The sequence below is a fragment of the Tympanuchus pallidicinctus genome, unplaced genomic scaffold, assembly GCF_026119805.1.
Source record: "Tympanuchus pallidicinctus isolate F22 unplaced genomic scaffold, pur_lepc_1.0 scaffold1, whole genome shotgun sequence".
Taxonomy (NCBI): Eukaryota; Metazoa; Chordata; class Aves; order Galliformes; family Phasianidae; genus Tympanuchus; species Tympanuchus pallidicinctus.
The window spans coordinates 63,888,061-63,905,233 of record NW_026294618.1 but is presented as its reverse complement, the minus strand read 5'-3'; the positions used below and the strand labels follow the sequence as shown (position 1 = coordinate 63,905,233).

The window sequence follows — 17,173 nt, the reverse complement described above, 5'->3', positions numbered from 1 at the left end:
TTTAATTGATTTCTTAGTGTCAGTCTTTGTCTGGATAATGGCTTTGTGCATGTTAGGATAAATGTTCTGGTTTAGTAAAAAAAACTTCTTATAACCTCTTGTGCATCAGTCACCAGCAGATATTGTAAGGGATAGGCAAAAAAAGAAGAGAGATTAAATAGAAAAAAGAAAAAAAAGGAAAAAGGGACAAATAGAGGAGGCTTATTTCTCTTCTTCTCCCTCTCCCTCCTTATTTCTCAACAAATGGCAGAAAGTCTATCAATATTTCTTTTGAAACATATGTCTGGTGTACGATGGTTGATGACACCTTTTTCTTTAAAGCAACAATTTAGTTTAAAATAAAATATCAGTGATAATAATTAACTGCTGTTCAGACAGTGGCACAAGTTTGCTACTCTTGTATCCAAGACAAATTGGCCTTTTTTCGTGATCCCTTGGATTACTTGGGTTAGTAATGGATGTCAGTACATTTTCCAAAAGGAAAAAAGCTGGAGAAATGAGAATTTTGGTTTCCTGGTTTCCTGCATATTTTGTTTCCACTTGGTCAGGCGTTTTTGTGTGTGTGTCATTTTCTTTGTTTTTTCAAAGGACTGTGCAGCCCTTTAAATATCAACTCATGTTTAAAGTCTGCTCATTATTATGAGGTACTGTTGGGCTTTCTAAAACCTTTGTATCTCATGTCAGATATTAGATTACTTTTGCCATCCAGTGACTTGTAAAGGAGAGGCACTTATTGTTGAAGACATCTCTGTCCTGCTCAAGTGATCAAGTCTGTATAGCTGGCATAAGTTGATTTAACTTTAGATATGGTCCTGAAAAATGCCTAAATGTAAAAATAAATTACAATGTAATTGTGAAGTGATTACTACATTACAACCTGTCATCCTTCTAGCATGCTGATATTAGTCAATGACAAAGCAATACCCGAATATCTAAAAAGAGTGCTTGGAAATGCATTGTTTTTTATAATGCTTGTTCTTTAGTTTGTATGGCTCTTGTAGAAATATGTATCACTAGCATTCATAAGGCCGCTCACGAAGTCAAGAATCGGATGGGATGTTTTCAGCTGTGGTTCAGTTTTCCTTATCTTGTGGGTTGGTACCTTCTCTGAAATAAGGAGAACATCACTACCAATAACCTGTTTTTCATCAGAAGGGCACTGCCAGGATGCACTTAGGTAGTGATTACTGTAGGACTCTCACGTTCTCATTGAGTATATTTTATAATTAAACAGGTTAAGGCACGGTGTATTATGTAACAGCTGCTGTGTGTATATGTTTATGTCTTAAAAAAAAAAAAAAAAAAAAAAAGAAAGCAGAGAAAATATTTGTGGGCTGCAATTGAATTGCCTCTATTTGGACCTGATCTAAAATGAAGTGCTTGGTCACTTCTTGAAAACAAACGTACGTTAATATCACAAGTAATGGTTAATAATTTTAGTATGAACTATGTACTCTCCAGGAAAAATTAAAACCAGAAATTTTATGCTCTTCTGCTCTGCAAACCTAGTCCAGACTTTCCTTTAGATTTTAAATCAAAACCTAACCAACCAAACAAACAAAAAAATCGACCAAATTCTAAACTTCTAGCCTTTCAAGGTTGTTGAAACAGGATGGCTGCCATGTTTCCATAAAAAAAGGTTGCTGGGATTAATTTTCCTTCATGAAAAGCACATTGTAGTTCTGTGATGTAAAATTAAATATGTACTTAGAAGCAACTTGGCATCTGAGAATTGTTTCACTCCTTGCATGATGATGACTGCTGTTGTGTAAAAATAAACTCTATTTCCAATTACCCAAAAAGTAGAAAGCTTCAAGATCTTCTTTTTCTTGTTCTGTCAGGCTCTGCACTCCAAGTCAGGCATTTTGCTGTCTGTGGAGAGCAATCTATATGAATTCCTATGTTAAATCCTGCTTAGGTATGTTAAATGGATATTTTTGTAAAAGCACCATTAAAGAGATAATCTTTTTTTTTTATTCTGTGCACAGCAATTTTAAACAAGCCTGTTTTCATCCATTTTTTGTGTAGTTTTATTTGAGCCATAAAATTTAATGATTTTCTGTCCTTTTTAGCTGCTGTCCAAAAATGTCTTCAGACCAAAATAAGCTGAGTTAGCTTAAAAGCCATCTTGATGAGCAAATTAAACATTGTATTATAGCAGGCATCTGTAATATTTATGGTACTTTTGCTTGCTTTTCCGATTACAATACTGGAGCATATCATTATGAAAGAAAAACAGAGAACAGTGCCTTTATAGGCACGGTATAAGTGTGGTCACTGATAAAAGTAAGCTTAATCATAGAAAGGGAAAACCTCTCTTGATACAGACAAGTGTGAAGTATGAATCGAATGTTCAAAAATGGCTTTTCATGAAATAGAAGAAGGAAAATAAAAAGACAACAAAATTTCCACAGAGTGTTTAGCAAAGTAATCAAATTTCCAGCAATCGCTCAGGAAAAGTCAGGAGAGGATATCCTTGTGAGAATTTATTGTTTAGCTGCGAATGTGTGCATGCGGAGAACTTCGTCTTTTCAGTTTACTTCTGTGTAAAGAACAGTAATCACAGAACAGTAATCATAACGTTTTCCAAAATCTGTCTTGAAGACAGTGTCTTTGGCAACAGCTCAGGGTTTTAGAGTAGATTTTGCAACATATTTGCAAATCACATGGTTACAAGCATCCCACGCTTTCCAGTACCAGGCTTTTCAGGGTAGCCAAGACTCGGTTATCAGTGACCTAGAAACACAAATAATAAAGTTTCTCTTCAGTGGGCTGGGAAATAAAAACTCCAGTTACATAACATTTTTGGAAGACGTTAATGAACATCGTTGTGCCTTATGCTTTGTAACCTTTGCTCAATTAAGCAGTGTTTCCCTTCATCCCTATTTGGATTTAGCTCCTGTAGCATCTCTAGGGAATGCAGGACTTGAAGCAAGTTCTTCTTTCTCAAAAGACTAGAGCGGGTTCTCATTAATGATTGACAAATGATTAACTGTGTGAAAATCAGTTTTTATTTCATTTTCTTTCTTAAGAAAAAGCGTAGCCTTGTGTTCTTTAAGTCAATAAATGCTTTTAAATGTTCTTTTAAGTGCAATCTATATTAAAATAAAGCTTAGCTATGCCATTATTATGTAGTATCAGATTCTCTTTTGTGCCCAAAGGAGTCTGTTCAAAGTCTCTGCAAGGTTATTTTAAGTGAAAACTTTCCAAAAGGGCTTCAAAATGTCATTTTATTCTTTTAAAATGCTGTTAAAGGAAAATGAACAATATAGCCTTACAGTTGTTGAACTACTTTTAACAACATCAGAAGGAAGTCAGTTACCCTTTCTTAACTAAGGCATTAGCACATAAATACTTACTGTTTGAGATTGTCAATTTATTAGTTTTTAAAAAGTAATATTTCTGAAAGTTGGAACAACAGATGATAAACCAGAGTTTATCCTCTGTCTTTTTGGATCTAAGCTGTTCTACTATAGCTACTAAACTGCTTTGTTTAAGAATTAGTTATAGATGCTTCTTTTATATAATACCTGTCTATAAAAGGGCACACAGAGCAGGATGTTTTTTTAATTGGATAGCCATTAATACATCCTCTCATCCACAGACAGGTGTGGGAAGGGAAAGAGATTAATAGTCCCAGTGAAGAAGCACCCCTATTTCTGGCCTGAAGCATCATTTTTGAGAAATTCAGGGGAAAGCCTAAAGTAAGCTAACGTTTCTTGGCTGCAGAAGATTGCCTGTGTGCATAGTCTCATTTTCTCTTTTGCCCAAACCTGTGCTTTTACATTCCTATTGATTTTGTTTTGCTGTTTATGCAGGCACTCTAGTAGCTGCAGCTCTGTTTTGCTACTCTGTATTGCCACCACAGCAATAGTGGCAACGTGGTGAATAGGAAACAGAATTCAGTGAAAATGCAGTCTTCGTCACTCACTTGTCTTTGGCCGTTTCTAAAGTGCCTTTTGCAAGTGCTGTGGGATATACTTCCAAACTCTAAAATTTAATTTTAGATTCTTCCATTTGAAAAAGTGTATCTGAAATAATCAAAATGTATTTATTACAGATATCTTGAGTGAGATCACTCCATGGCACGTATGGAACTTCCAGGGGAATCAGGCCCAGCCAGCCTGGGTCCATGAAGGGCAGATCCTGCTTGACCGAGTCGATCTGCCAAAAGTCGATCTGCCAGAGACTGTAGGAAGACCCTACAGAGGGCTCTGGACAGGCTCTTTTTTCTCTATGATCCTTATTCTGATGTTGGTCACTGTTGTCACTGATTACCCAAACACATTGAGCTAGGTCTCATCTGTAGAGCTCTTTGTGCTGCATAAGTCTCTTATGCACATCTCCAGTATTAATTGTCATATGTTATGCACCATTTTTCTCTTTCTTGGTTTCTATTGCCACATAGATTGAGTAGGAAGTGATAACAGGTAGATGCCTGGTAAGATACACCATCTCAAATATTGTTCTTTATTCAAATGCATTTTTTATCACCTGGAGTATGTGCATTATAAAATTTAATTTTGCATGGAGTTGTGTCCAGAGACCAAAATATGTACTGCTGAAAATTTGTGCATATGTGTTTATATTAAATATTGTCTGTCATGAAGGAACAGCTTTTAAGCACGCTACATTTGTTTTGTCCGTCTTGTTGATTCTTTAACAATGTAGACAGCTGGCAAAGATTCTATCACAACCTTGATCTCTGTGTGATCTGTGTAAACAGCCTTGTCTCCAAGTTTTCTCAGTTATCCTACTTACTCCCTTCATCCTGCCATATGCCATGGATGATTTTTCCATTTCATTTTAGTTTATAAAAGTAACAGAAGCTTTGCAAGCACCTGGTGCAGACTAAGGATGAGTAGGTAATTAAATGCTACAGGAGCTGCTGATTGGCATACGAAGCTACAGTGTGATAAAGAGATACAAACCTCAATAACATGCATCTTTACTTCCTTGAAGGAGTGCATAATGAGACTTGATTTAAATATGTTCCATTTTTAAGAAATATCCCATGTGTTTTCTTTGAAATTAGCTTTGCCTTCATCTGTTGGAACTGTTAAGCTGGTCTGCTCCTTGAATTATTCTGTACAAGTCTGTACCATTAAAAACAGGAAAAAAGGCTGTAAATCAACCATGTGTAATTATGGAAGCTCAATTAATATGCTTGAAATATAACATTAAGTGCAATTTAAGGAAATATGTGCTTACAGTGTACACTAAATTGTGTAAAAATTCATAACTAGCAAAAGTTTTTCTAGTGTTGTAATTTCTTAAATGTGGAAATGGCTTCTGATATGAAGCATTACTGACAGAATGAAGGCCTTGGTTTAGGCAAGTTCTTAGCTGTAAATTGAGGCAGTTAAGTTGGAAAATGGCAGCTTGAAAGAAGAGTTTGTATTAGAAGTAATAAGCATCTACGTAATTGAGAGGACAAACAGATTAGAATTATCTTGATTTAACAGAGTAAATGACATATAGGTTTCCAAAGTTATAGTGTGAAAAACTTTTATTTCACAGTTACTGAAAGAGGAACAAATAAAAATGGAGAGTAAGTCAATGATTAGTAATAGTTACAAACCAGGTGTATAACACTACTTGGATCCCTCCCGTTAATGAGTCAGTGGTAAACAGCAGAATCATGTATAGTGATTTCTTGGGTTATTCTATCAATCATTTAACCTGAAGGATCTCTTTTTGCCATACTTTCATTTATTATTTCATGTCTACCAAAAATTGAGTATTAATTTTCGACCTATTTTTATCCATGTAAAGAATAGCTAGATCCAGGGAGTTTCTCCTCCTACCAAAACCGATGTAACCCTCAAAGCAATACAAATGCTCTGTTTTAGTCCTTAAAGGGAGAATGATAGGATATAGTCATATACTTCTCTGCTGGGAGAGGTGCATCCATTCTGAGTAGCCATTTGGGAGGTATCTTAACAAAACTGTATAAGACATGAAAAAAACACAATTGCACTTTTTATTTTGTAAAAGCCTTTAATACAATAATAAAATTGTATAAATAAAAAAATAAAATTAAATTGTAGCCTTTAAGTTAGTTGCTGGCTTCTGTATGACTTAATTTTACTCTGTAGTATTCTTGTAGACGTGATTTCTCCAATGAAACTTTTCTTCGTTCCACTCAAGTCAGATTATATTTGAGCTAAAAATTAGATTTCTAAGTGGATTTCTTTTTTGTTCTATTGCCGAGAGGTTTGCCTGGAAGGACAAGAGCGTATTGTTGATATATGTGCTTATTCTTGCATCATGTACTCTCATTGTTGTTCTTGTTTACTTGAAGAAAGTGAGATGGGGAAATAAATTGAGTATTGCTGAAGAAATGAGGAAAAAAGGCTGCTTTTTACATGTGTAGTATAAAAAGCCTAAACACTTTAATGTCAGAAATCTGTGGTGGGCTTTTAATGCTTTTTACTCATAAATTACTTCAATGTTAATATTTCACATATGCAAAATGTCTTTCACTTTAAAAGATTTTATTGTCAACATTTATTAATGGTAAGAAATGACATGGATGATTTCGTAATGATAAGGTACATGGGCCAAAGTCTGTAGATTGTTCATTGTTAGGATAATCTTAAAATCTTTGTGTCAACCTCAATTTGAACAAGTTTGGTGGCAGGGGTGGTGGAAGGAGGGAGCAGATAATTAAATCCAAGGTCTCTGAGGTCAAACTTGATTGAAGTTTTATTGAACGTGATCAGGAAAAATTGATGAACACACTGTGTTACGCATGCAAGACAGCGAAAGAGATCCATCTCTAGATTCTGAAATTTCTGAGCCCAAAATCTCACATAACCTCATATATATGAAAATATATATATTTTTTAATGTTTTGGAAATATTTGGAAAATTACATGGGGAAAAAAAAGCTAAGAGTAATTCTAAGGAGAAACATTTCCTTTTTCATACTGAAGTAATAGTGCCTCTTTTTCTTTGATATTAAAAATTAAGATAGCGTTTTAATTATGCATCCACAAAGGTTCTAATAACCAAAAGCGTTTTAAATGGATAATTTTTGAATGCAGTTCTCCAAGGAGCCTTAATTGTACAATAGTGATAATTGCTTCCTGCCTTCCCACTTTGCTGAAATAAATTTCTGCATATAGAATGTTTTCAAGATTTGTATGGGTGATTTCCAAGAGTTTTATTCCAGTGTATGTTGAAGGACTTATTTAAGAATGTTGCTTTTATGATACATCAACTTGTCAGTAAAACTTTTAAGACTGTAGGGCTTGGTGTACATACTACGTACTAAATCTCACAAAAAAATTGGGCTTATTTTGCTTATTGCTATTGCCACCATACATGCAGGATTAATGCTGTTCTGAAGACTTCTTTTTTGTATTAAAAGCAAGGGTTAATAGTAATCAGCGATAGGACTGTGAAATGCAGACTGAAATAATTTCATTATTTTGGAAATAATTTAATTTCTATAAATGTAATGGAAGATGGCATATTTTGTTTAGTTTTTGTTGTTTTTTAATATTTGGAGAAGAAGTAAACTGAGAGTGGGAAAATTTGGGGAGATGAGGAGGATAAAGGATTGCAGGGGATGGGGTGTTGGCAGAGAATAACATCTTGCTGTCTGCAGGGCCAAAGTCAAGCGGCTGGTATTTTTGTATTTCTGGCATTGAAGAGCTTTCTGAAGAGAAGGATAAGGTAGCATTTATAATATTGAAAGTGTGAATGTTTTTTCTGCTGGAAGAATGAATGTGGTGGTCAAGGCAGAATCTGAATGATTTTGAAAGAATTTGTGTAGCATATAAGGATTTTCAAGTTACAAAAACAGTTTAAAAAACTGGGACAAAATTGGTTTACTATACAGGAACAGAGCTTCACAGAACAGGCAGCCCTGGTCAGAGTATTGTCCCCAGTAGTGAAGCAGTAGTGTGATTTGAACCATAGGACCCGTGAGTTCTTTCAGGTGAACAGGCACTTCAGGAGGTCTGTAGTCCAACTTTTAGATGAGAATGCTCTATTCAATCAGATCAAACCAGATGTAGAAACCAGCTATCATGTCCCTTCTCTACTTCACTATGATAATGGTGAGTGTTGGAACAGCTGCCTGGAGGGTTTGTGGATGCCCCATCATTAGAGGTGTTCAAGGCCAGATTGGATGGGGCCCTGAGTAACCTGGTCTAGTATTAAATGGGGAGGTTGATGGCCCTGCATGTGGCAGGGGGGTAGGAGGTCCATGATCCATGAGGATCCCTTCCAAGTCTGGCCATTCTGTGATTCCAAAGACTTGTCTTCTGCAGGCTTAACAAATCCAGCTCTTACAGCCTCTCCTTGCAAGACGAATGCTTGGCAAACATGGTTGGAAGATCTAGAAGGCAATAATTTGTTGCTGTAGGCTTAGTCATGGAATTTCTAAATAGAAGTTTAAAAAGTCACTGTTTTTGTTCTGTACTGAAAGGTCATTGACATACGGCAGTTTAAAAGAATGGGAAGGGTAATCTTTTTGTTGTTACTGTGTTGTCATGCAGTATTAGTTCTGTTGCATTTTCATTTTAATTTTTTTGTTGCTGTTCCTTAGCATTTGCATGAATTAGAATTGCAGAGAAAATGGTCTATTATGAAAAAAATGTTTTATTTTGCTCTGTAAATGCTTTTGTTTCATTAGTGAAGCTGTACGTATCTGAGGCAGCACTGGTGAAGTGAGAAAAAATGAAAGAACAATGGCAGCAGCACAGCAGCATTTCTTTGTTTCACTTTAGCTAAGTGGTTTTGTCTGCATGCAACAAAGAAATCAGAACATAATCTTGGGAGGAATTCTGAGAAGCATTATTTGTCTTTAATAATCTAACACTTTTGAAACAGCTTCTTCAAGATACAGTATTGTTTGGAATGGATGAAATCTTACGACAGAACCTCTATTACTCAGTTTTAGGATAGGCTTCTCATTGAGGCTTGTTTAAGATTAGAAGCCTGACCTCCAGGAGCAGATGGATGATAGCCTTTGTTGCTGGAATTGCTGCATCCATGCAGAGCTTTGCATCCTCTAGACGTTTGCTCTTTTATGAAAAAGTTGAATTATATATTCTGTTGTCCCCCTGAAGTTATTAGCAATGCTTCTGAGAACCTTAATCTCAAAGGAGTCTTTTTCTTTTTCTTTCTCCAACAACAATGAAAAACAATTATGCAAGAAAAGCTTGTGCAAGAAATCTGTAGGAAAATAAAAATTTAGTGGTAGTTCATGTTTCCTAGGCAGGAGAACCGAAGTGACTTCAGCCATCCAGAAGTATTTTCATCCTGTACCCTGGACAGGAAAGTAACCTTAACACTTCCACCGCATGGAGGAATTTGGAGAAAAGAAGCCTTTTCTTCTGTTTGTCCGTATTTTACACTATAAACTATTTTCTGTAGTCTGAAGCTTTTGCCTTGTTATGAACACTGGCTAACAGCTTTTCTTAGCTGAAGAGAGGACTGAGCAGATTATGTCAGCAAAATGAGCATTGATTTCCTAATTAGATATTAAAAAAATGTTGGAAGATATTAAGCAGAACATTGAAGTAATATTTAAATAATATTTCTTTTTTGGTTGGTAGAAAGTAGTACAAATAAATCATATAAAGCAATTTCTTTCTAGTCGAGATTGATTTATACTTAAAAATGAGTAGAGGAAAATGCTTCATAGGAAATATAGCTGACTACTCTTTTGTAAAAAGGACGGTTACAATTAACCCTTTAAAAAGGTCATAATCACTACAGAACCAAACATCATGAAATTCATTTCCATTATCGTGGAAGCATTATAAAGAGAAATTACTTTTTTCCCCTCGAATATGAGATTTAATTGTTTCTGTATATAAAGATTAAAGTATTTTTGGCTAATTTGAGAAGTATGTGTTAAGAATATATTCTTATCATAAAACTGTGGTTACATATTGTTCAAGTTGTAAGAATACTGATAATGGGAGAAAGAAAAAAGAGTTTTCTAAGGAAGTAGTTTTGCAGTTCTTTTTAGAGGCTGTGAAATTGTCATCTGAACTTTCAGTAGACACAATTTCTTTCTGTTCCGCAAAAAAAGAAGATATATTCTGTTGCAATCTACTATATATTAGCAATCTTATTACTATCAATAAGACCTTTGATTAGTTTTGTTTAAAGTTCAAAGTAATAATTTCAGTTCCTGTTAGACAAATGTTTTAAAAACCTACCATTATTATCTTTCTTGTATTCACTTATTCCAGTTAATTCTGTAATGATAAACTTTCTAACCTTAATTCATTTCTTGTCATTTCTATGTCATAAAATTGACGTTTTATCTTGCAGTCTGAATCACTACACAAGTCCACTCAGATGTGGAATAAGGGAAAATGTTCTGGTATCTGTTGTTTATAAGATCAAAATACAGATGACATTCTTCTTTCTCTTTGCAAAAGGCTCTGCGACGTGAACTGAAGGATAAAGAGCAAACCATTCTCAATGCTGTTGACCAGGCACGGATTTTCCTTGCTGATCAACCAATTGAGGGACCTGAGGAACCAAGAAGGAGTGTACATTCAAAAGCAGGTTGGAAAATACTGTCTTCCTGTTCAGAACAGTCAAATGGAAAGAAAAAGGGCCTACTTGTTCCTAGTATGTGTTTTCTATCGCAATTACTTGATTAGGCTTCAGAATTTTCTTAACGACTTTCTAATTACTTTTTTTTTTTTTCCAATGAGTTAGCCTTGAACTATTATTAAACTGCTTTGGTTGGAAGTGTTCAAGTTTTTAATGAAAGAAGAAAAATTTTTGCATTTCCTTTTCTGGTTTTTGATGTAAAACACATCATCAGTTCTGTTCATTATTTTCTTTACATTAGCGTATACACCTTGAATATACTCAGAGGAGCAAATAAAAGATGCATACTTTACATCATTATTACAAAATTTTACCCCACAAATGAAAATGAATGTATTCTGTGAATATGTTGTCATTAGAATGTATTCTAATTGCATCTCATTAGATGTAAAACAAGTCAGCTTTAGGAAAGGCAGTCATTACAGAGTCATAAAGATTCAAATGTTTTGATGAATTATTGCTAAGGAATGAAACACAACTCTCCTAGAAATGATATTTACTTAGTATTTGTCAAGATATTTGTCACAGTATCAGAGTCCATAAGAAGGTAATAATTTTTCCCTATTAGGCCCGTAATCCCCAAATTATGAAAAATGTACCAAATATCTCTGTAATGACAGTGAAAATATGTTATAATCAAAGTATAATTTAGTCAGAAATGTTTTTCAGATGTTAGCCACTTTATAATAAAATCCTATTTCTTTTAGTTACTTAAGAATTCATCTTGGAAAAAGCTAGTAGTCATTTACAAAAATATCAGCTGCAGTAGAATGTGAATAATATGCTTTTCTATATAATTTGTAATAGTATAAAGCTACTTCTATAGCTATGGCTTATAGCTTCTGTAAGGAGTTGAATTTTTTCCTATGCATCATTGAATCTCTATAGCAAACTTTTCAGGTTTGTTCACTGGAAGCAGCTAATCTTTCCTGCATTGACAGTGTAACTTTTGTGCAAAATTTCTTGTGATTTCCTATTCCCTAATTCAGCTTTTTGCAGAAGTTTGAATATTGGTGAGTAAAGCCATTTTTTGCTCTGTGATTTAAGTTAGATGCTGTGCTGTGTTTTACTCTTTGGTTTTTGAAATCCTGACTCTTGAAAGCATTCTGCTTGTCTTGCTAAGTTTACTCACACTCTTGTTTGATATATTGCACCTGGTAATGTTTTCTTTGTTTTAAACCACAACAAACTTCAGAGTCGAGAAATAGGAAAAGTTCACTTTTAAATTTGCTCATTCTGTAGAGAGTTCACAGGCTTTGTCTCAAAAGCTGTTGAATTACCTAGCAGAAATGATGCCAATGCACTAAATGTTACCAATGTCAAATGTTCTTTCTCTAGCAGGGGCTGATATCAGTGGTCTAATCAGTGTTGAATAAAAGTGCAAAACCAAACTTCACATGATATGCATCATTTAAAGTAATTTAAAAACTATTACTGTTATTATTACTTTAAACTCCTGTGAGCTACAGATGACAATGATAACAGAATAGCAGGAAAGTTGATGGCTGTGGTAAACTGCAAAATAGAATGACCCACAACCAAGTAGATGGTCTGTAAATGATGTGTGAGTGTGTCTTGTCTACTCATCACTGAAATCAAATATGCTTGGGTTGGGAGCCTGTGTAGGTATGGTTTGGACTTACTTTCCTTGTCCTTCCTCATGCTCAGTTCCATACATATTCTTTTTCGAAGTGCAGAGTGGGCCAGTCTTGGCTACCAGTTGCACAGTGCACCTCACTGCTGTGCCTCAACTGGATGCAGGGAAAATAGAGAGGATACAGATGAGAAAGCTTATGGGTCAAGATGGAGATCGATCCTTTGAAAGCTAATGCTATGGCTAGAACAGACTTGGTGAAAATAGGCTATTTATAGCCACTTAAAATACATAATTAGTCAATAATGAGAAACAAATAGACAAACACTAAAAGAAGACCTTTCCCCCTTTCCTATTCTCAGCTTCACTCATTCCTTCCCAGCTCCTGGACACAGAAACCATATATGAAGCAGTGTTTCTCTAGATTAATAGACTTTCAGGCCAAAATGTATCTTTGAATCTTCTCCTCTGATCTCTTATATATCAAAAGATGTTAAATTTCACCCAAAACTGAATATAGTACTTCTTTTTTTTTTCTGACAAATGATATCACCTATCTCCAGAAAGCTCCGCTAAACTTGAATGCATCTAGAGGTGTACAGTGATTTTTAGTGAAGGATTTGAGTGCAAGCTTGTTTGCTTTTAAGATGTTTAATGCTTTATTTTCTGTTAGCCTCTCAGTCGTTGTGTTCTCTGCAATACATTAAAGTTTGCTCATTAACATCACTCAAGTACACTTAACATTGCTAAAGGTGAAGAGCATGGTTTTGGATTGTAAGCTATACTAGAAGTAGCAAAAACATTACCTTTCTGGGGAACTCATAATAGCATTAATTGGAAAATAACTATTTCTTGAATTTACTTTTTTTTTTTTTTTTTTAATCTAAAAACAGAATTGTTGAGGTGCAGGGCTAGCTAATCAAAAGAGGTTGTAAAATATCCAGCCTTTCAGGTTGTGCAAAGGAAAGGACAAAGCAAGTGCTGCTTGTTGTTTAAGAATTCAGGGTACATTGGACTAGTTATCCCATGATTATTTCAGTCTCAAGTTTTTCACTTGAGACTGCAATAAAGTAGCAATGAAGTCTGCCATGTGATTCTGCTGTGGCATCAGTTCAGACTCTTTTGCATATTATAATGAATTAAGATAATCTGAGTAACCTTTTCACATCCCCTTGAAATGCATAATACAATCAAAATGTAATTGAAAAAAAACTACCTTGCGAGAACATCTTTTACAGATATTCATAATATTTAAAAATAAACTCTATGATATCTTTTCTTCTCAGGCATCATCTTGGAAGCTTTCTCTATTCCTTTATAAATACGCACTACAAAAGAAAACTGAATCATAATCTAATTCAGTCTTTGTATTAGTTGTCTGACTTCACCTGATTTGCACTTGGGCTGTTAAGTAAAAGAGTAATTCTGCATAGGCATGAAGTAGTGACAATATCTGAGAAGGTTTTTTTTTTTGTTTTCCTTTTTGAAATAGAAATTGTAAAGATAGTTTCAGTTAACCAAGGTTCTAAATTCAAAAGTCTCCTAAATTTAAACAGTGCAAAAACCCACAGCGCACACAGGCTCATTTGCAATTAGTGACCTCAATTTCAGTTCTGGTGAGACAGGACTTTTTTTCCTTGTAAAATTTGCTTGTTTGTACAGAGGTTTCTCCAGGGAGATTTGCACAAATGTTTTCATCAACAGAATATCGGATTACTGAGCATTACAGTTCTGACAGCACATCATGGCCTTTTGGAGGGGATTCTCATTACCTGCTTGTGAATCTTATTGTAATTTATGTTCAACTTCTGCTCTCATTCAGATTTTATATATATAAAGCATGTGCTAGCAGCTGAGGCACTGCTCTACATGGGTTGTCGCTTCTGTCCTTGCATGCTTGCTGTAGGAATTGAAATTGTTCATGATTCCTGACTGGGAGAAGTTTGGCAACAGGGATTTCTCTGAGAGCAGACCTTGACCAATGCATTTACGTGCTCTTTTTGAATTGTCTTATCCAGTCCCTCTCTTTTTAGCCCCTAGAACTTGTCATTCCAGGGGAAGCAGTGTTGCAAGGACAAGGAGTGAGAGATGTAAGAGAAAACTTGTAAGAATTGGTTTTGACCTTGGCAAAGCAGGATTAATTTGAATATGTCCACTGTTACATCACAATACAGTATCTGTTATTGGTTCCTTTTTAACTTGATATTGACTATAACTTTGTTAATTTCAGCTTTATCACAAGAATGTAAAATCAGGTTATGAGCTAGCCTTGATTTCTTCTCTCTTGTGTTGCCCTTATACTTGCCTTGTCAACACAGCTGTACCATGCAGTAATTGGCAGTCAAACACAATTCTTCAGCTTCCAGGAAACTTCCTTCGAAGTTCATTTTATCACTCATCATTCTTTATTGGCTGTCTTTTATTCTCATTTTGGTTTTCCATATTTCCTTACAGAGGCAATGTTACGGAAAAAAAAAAAAAATCAAATTTGATCCTTCCCTTGCCTTTTAACTTCAGCACCCAAATGGAGCTAATTGACAAAATCCGCCAAGCTGCCTGATGAATTTTATAAGTAGTCAGGATAAGGAAATTAGTAATACTTGCATTTTTAACTTTGTTGCCATTTTTCCACGATGTAGGAGAATTATAACAAGAATTAAATTTATAATTTAAAATTATAATAAACTTTGTGAACAGTTTTAGATCTAAGCCAGAGTTAGAGCTGGCTTTTTGTTAAGGTTACTGGCCATGGGTTGCACAAATGGAGGAGGAAATAGTATTTCCTGCCCCTAGGGTTATGCAGACCAATGATACAGCTTTTCTTAAATTCTGTTCTTAAAATTCCACTGCTGTAATATGAGGGAGTGGAGTTTGTTTGTTTTTTTTTCAGTAGATAACACAAATTAGCATCTTAGCAGATTAGTGATTCCCCCTGCAATTGAGAATATTTCCAGGAGTCTGCATTATTGTAGTAGTTTTTATTCAGATTCCTAGCTTCTACAGCTTTTTTTGGTTTCAAAGGTCATGTGATAAACACATCACTTAAAATTCTTTCCTGTCTGTTAACTTCTTTTAATTGAAAGCATAGAAAACCCCGTAAACCACATCTGTGTATTGAGAGAAATGTATCAGTGAACTACATGCAGGTATTTTAAACATGCAACCACACAAAATATTCTTCTGTTTCAGACATAAAAGTCAAACTTCTTTCCTTCCTAGTGCTAAACAAGTTCAGATAGATTCTCTGCCGTTACCTTTTCTCTTATCAAGGAAGACCTTCCTGTAGCTACATAGTCAATTTACTGTATAGAGTTGGCAGGAATTCTGTTCTAAACTACTTGTGACATAGCCGTCACATGCTACTGGAATTTGTGTTTGTTCTCTCCTACCCAGATGTGCTGAGGATTGAAATCTTGAGCATTACAGAAGAATGAAGAGCATGTGGGCACGGAGTGCAATGGGCTCATGCCCAGAGGCTACTTATACTGTTTTCAACATTGCTACCTGTGTTTTAGGTGATGCTCAAACTGCATTTGAAACATGCATCTACCCATGAGAAAATCTCTTGATAAAATATTTCTCTCCCTTTTCAAATACATTGATCTCTGTTATCCTTCAAGTTAAGGTCACCTAAATGGAGATTTAAAATTGGTCTTGCAGCATCTAAACAGTAGCCTACTTGGAGTTGAATTAGTAAAAATTCAAGGAAGTTGTTTTGATTTTCTGAGTGGTGTGGAATGAAACCTGAGGGGAGTTTAACTCGGAATTCTTAACAGCTGAATACTGGAAACAGGCTGAAACCATAGTGGTTAATTAGTAGTTAATTTTATTATTTAAAAAAAAAAAAATCATTATTATTTTATATTTATTTTTAACCTTGGGATATAAGTACTGTTACATGCTGTGCAGTGGCCCAGTTTTATACAGGATGCTTCCCAGGTGGAAGCCACGTTCTTAAAATGCTGCCTTGTTTTAAAGACATCAAAGCTTGGTCTGTAAGAGATCTGTCTCTACAGCAATGTAGATTACAAATGGATGTCAAGGGTCAAAACTATCAATTGTCCTGTCTGAATTGTCTGTAGTTTAGTTTGGTTGTTTTTGGTGTGTGGTTTGGTTTTGTTGGTTTTTTTATTATTATTTTTTCAATGAATTTTTTTTTTTTTTTTTTATGCCGTTAGAAGCTGTGTTTCTGTTTCTGGGCCAGGAAAAGAAACTTTATTGATCTCTGAAGAAATAAAAGGCTTGGTAGTCTGCAGTTACAGTGTTATGGGAGGAAACACAGAACTACTTCTTTGCTTGCCTAGAGTGAGTGGGATTCAGTGATGATATCCTTTTCTCTATTAGAACTCTCTCTTTGGCAGAAATTGGAAGAAAATGTAATAGATTCTTGATGCTGTAACAATACTTCTGGTTTTGTGGCAGATGCAGACTAAAATGTTTTTCATACCTGCTTTGTGTTCCTTCAGCAACAAAATCTTTAGGCTTTCACAGTGCTTTAGATCACAGCATTGAACAAAAATGCCTGGCTGTTACTGGGAAGTATTGTTTGTTTTGATTATGCTGATAAATTACACTGGTTATGCTGTTTAAATAACAATCTCAGGGTTATTGTGATCTATACTGTATTGTGATCTGGGATAAAATCAGATAACTTCGTTATCCATCAACTGAAATTTATTTTCTCTTTGTTTCATCCATCTCCTTTCTTCCCCACCACCACCCATTGGCAAATATGAACAACCACCAGTAAGGGATTTGTGTATCTGCTAGTATTGTTCTTACGTCTCTATCTGAAGATAAATAATCCAGTCCCTCTCCAGAAATATTCAATGTCTGAAGTTAGCAACTCTGACTATTCATTTTCTTTGGATTTGGGACTATCTTCTGCAGGCAAGCAATAATTTGTCTTTTATTTTGCAGACTTTTCTCATTCACTCCGTTAAATTGTGTCTCTGGTTTGAAGAACTTTCTGTTTTGATAAAATAAAAC

The 17,173-nt window shown here is 35.0% G+C and overlaps 1 protein-coding gene across 8 annotated transcripts in view; it reads left to right on the top strand.

Annotated features, from left to right (window-relative positions):
- The window catches only part of UTRN (utrophin), a 344,979-nt gene that overhangs the window by 246,755 nt on the left and 81,051 nt on the right, over positions 1 to 17,173 (top strand). For all 8 annotated transcript variants that reach the window (XM_052698789.1, XM_052698799.1, XM_052698781.1 and 5 more), the window contains one exon: positions 10,410 to 10,539. In XM_052698789.1, the coding sequence (XP_052554749.1) occupies positions 10,410 to 10,539 (130 nt within the window). The remainder of the gene's footprint in view (positions 1 to 10,409; positions 10,540 to 17,173) is intronic.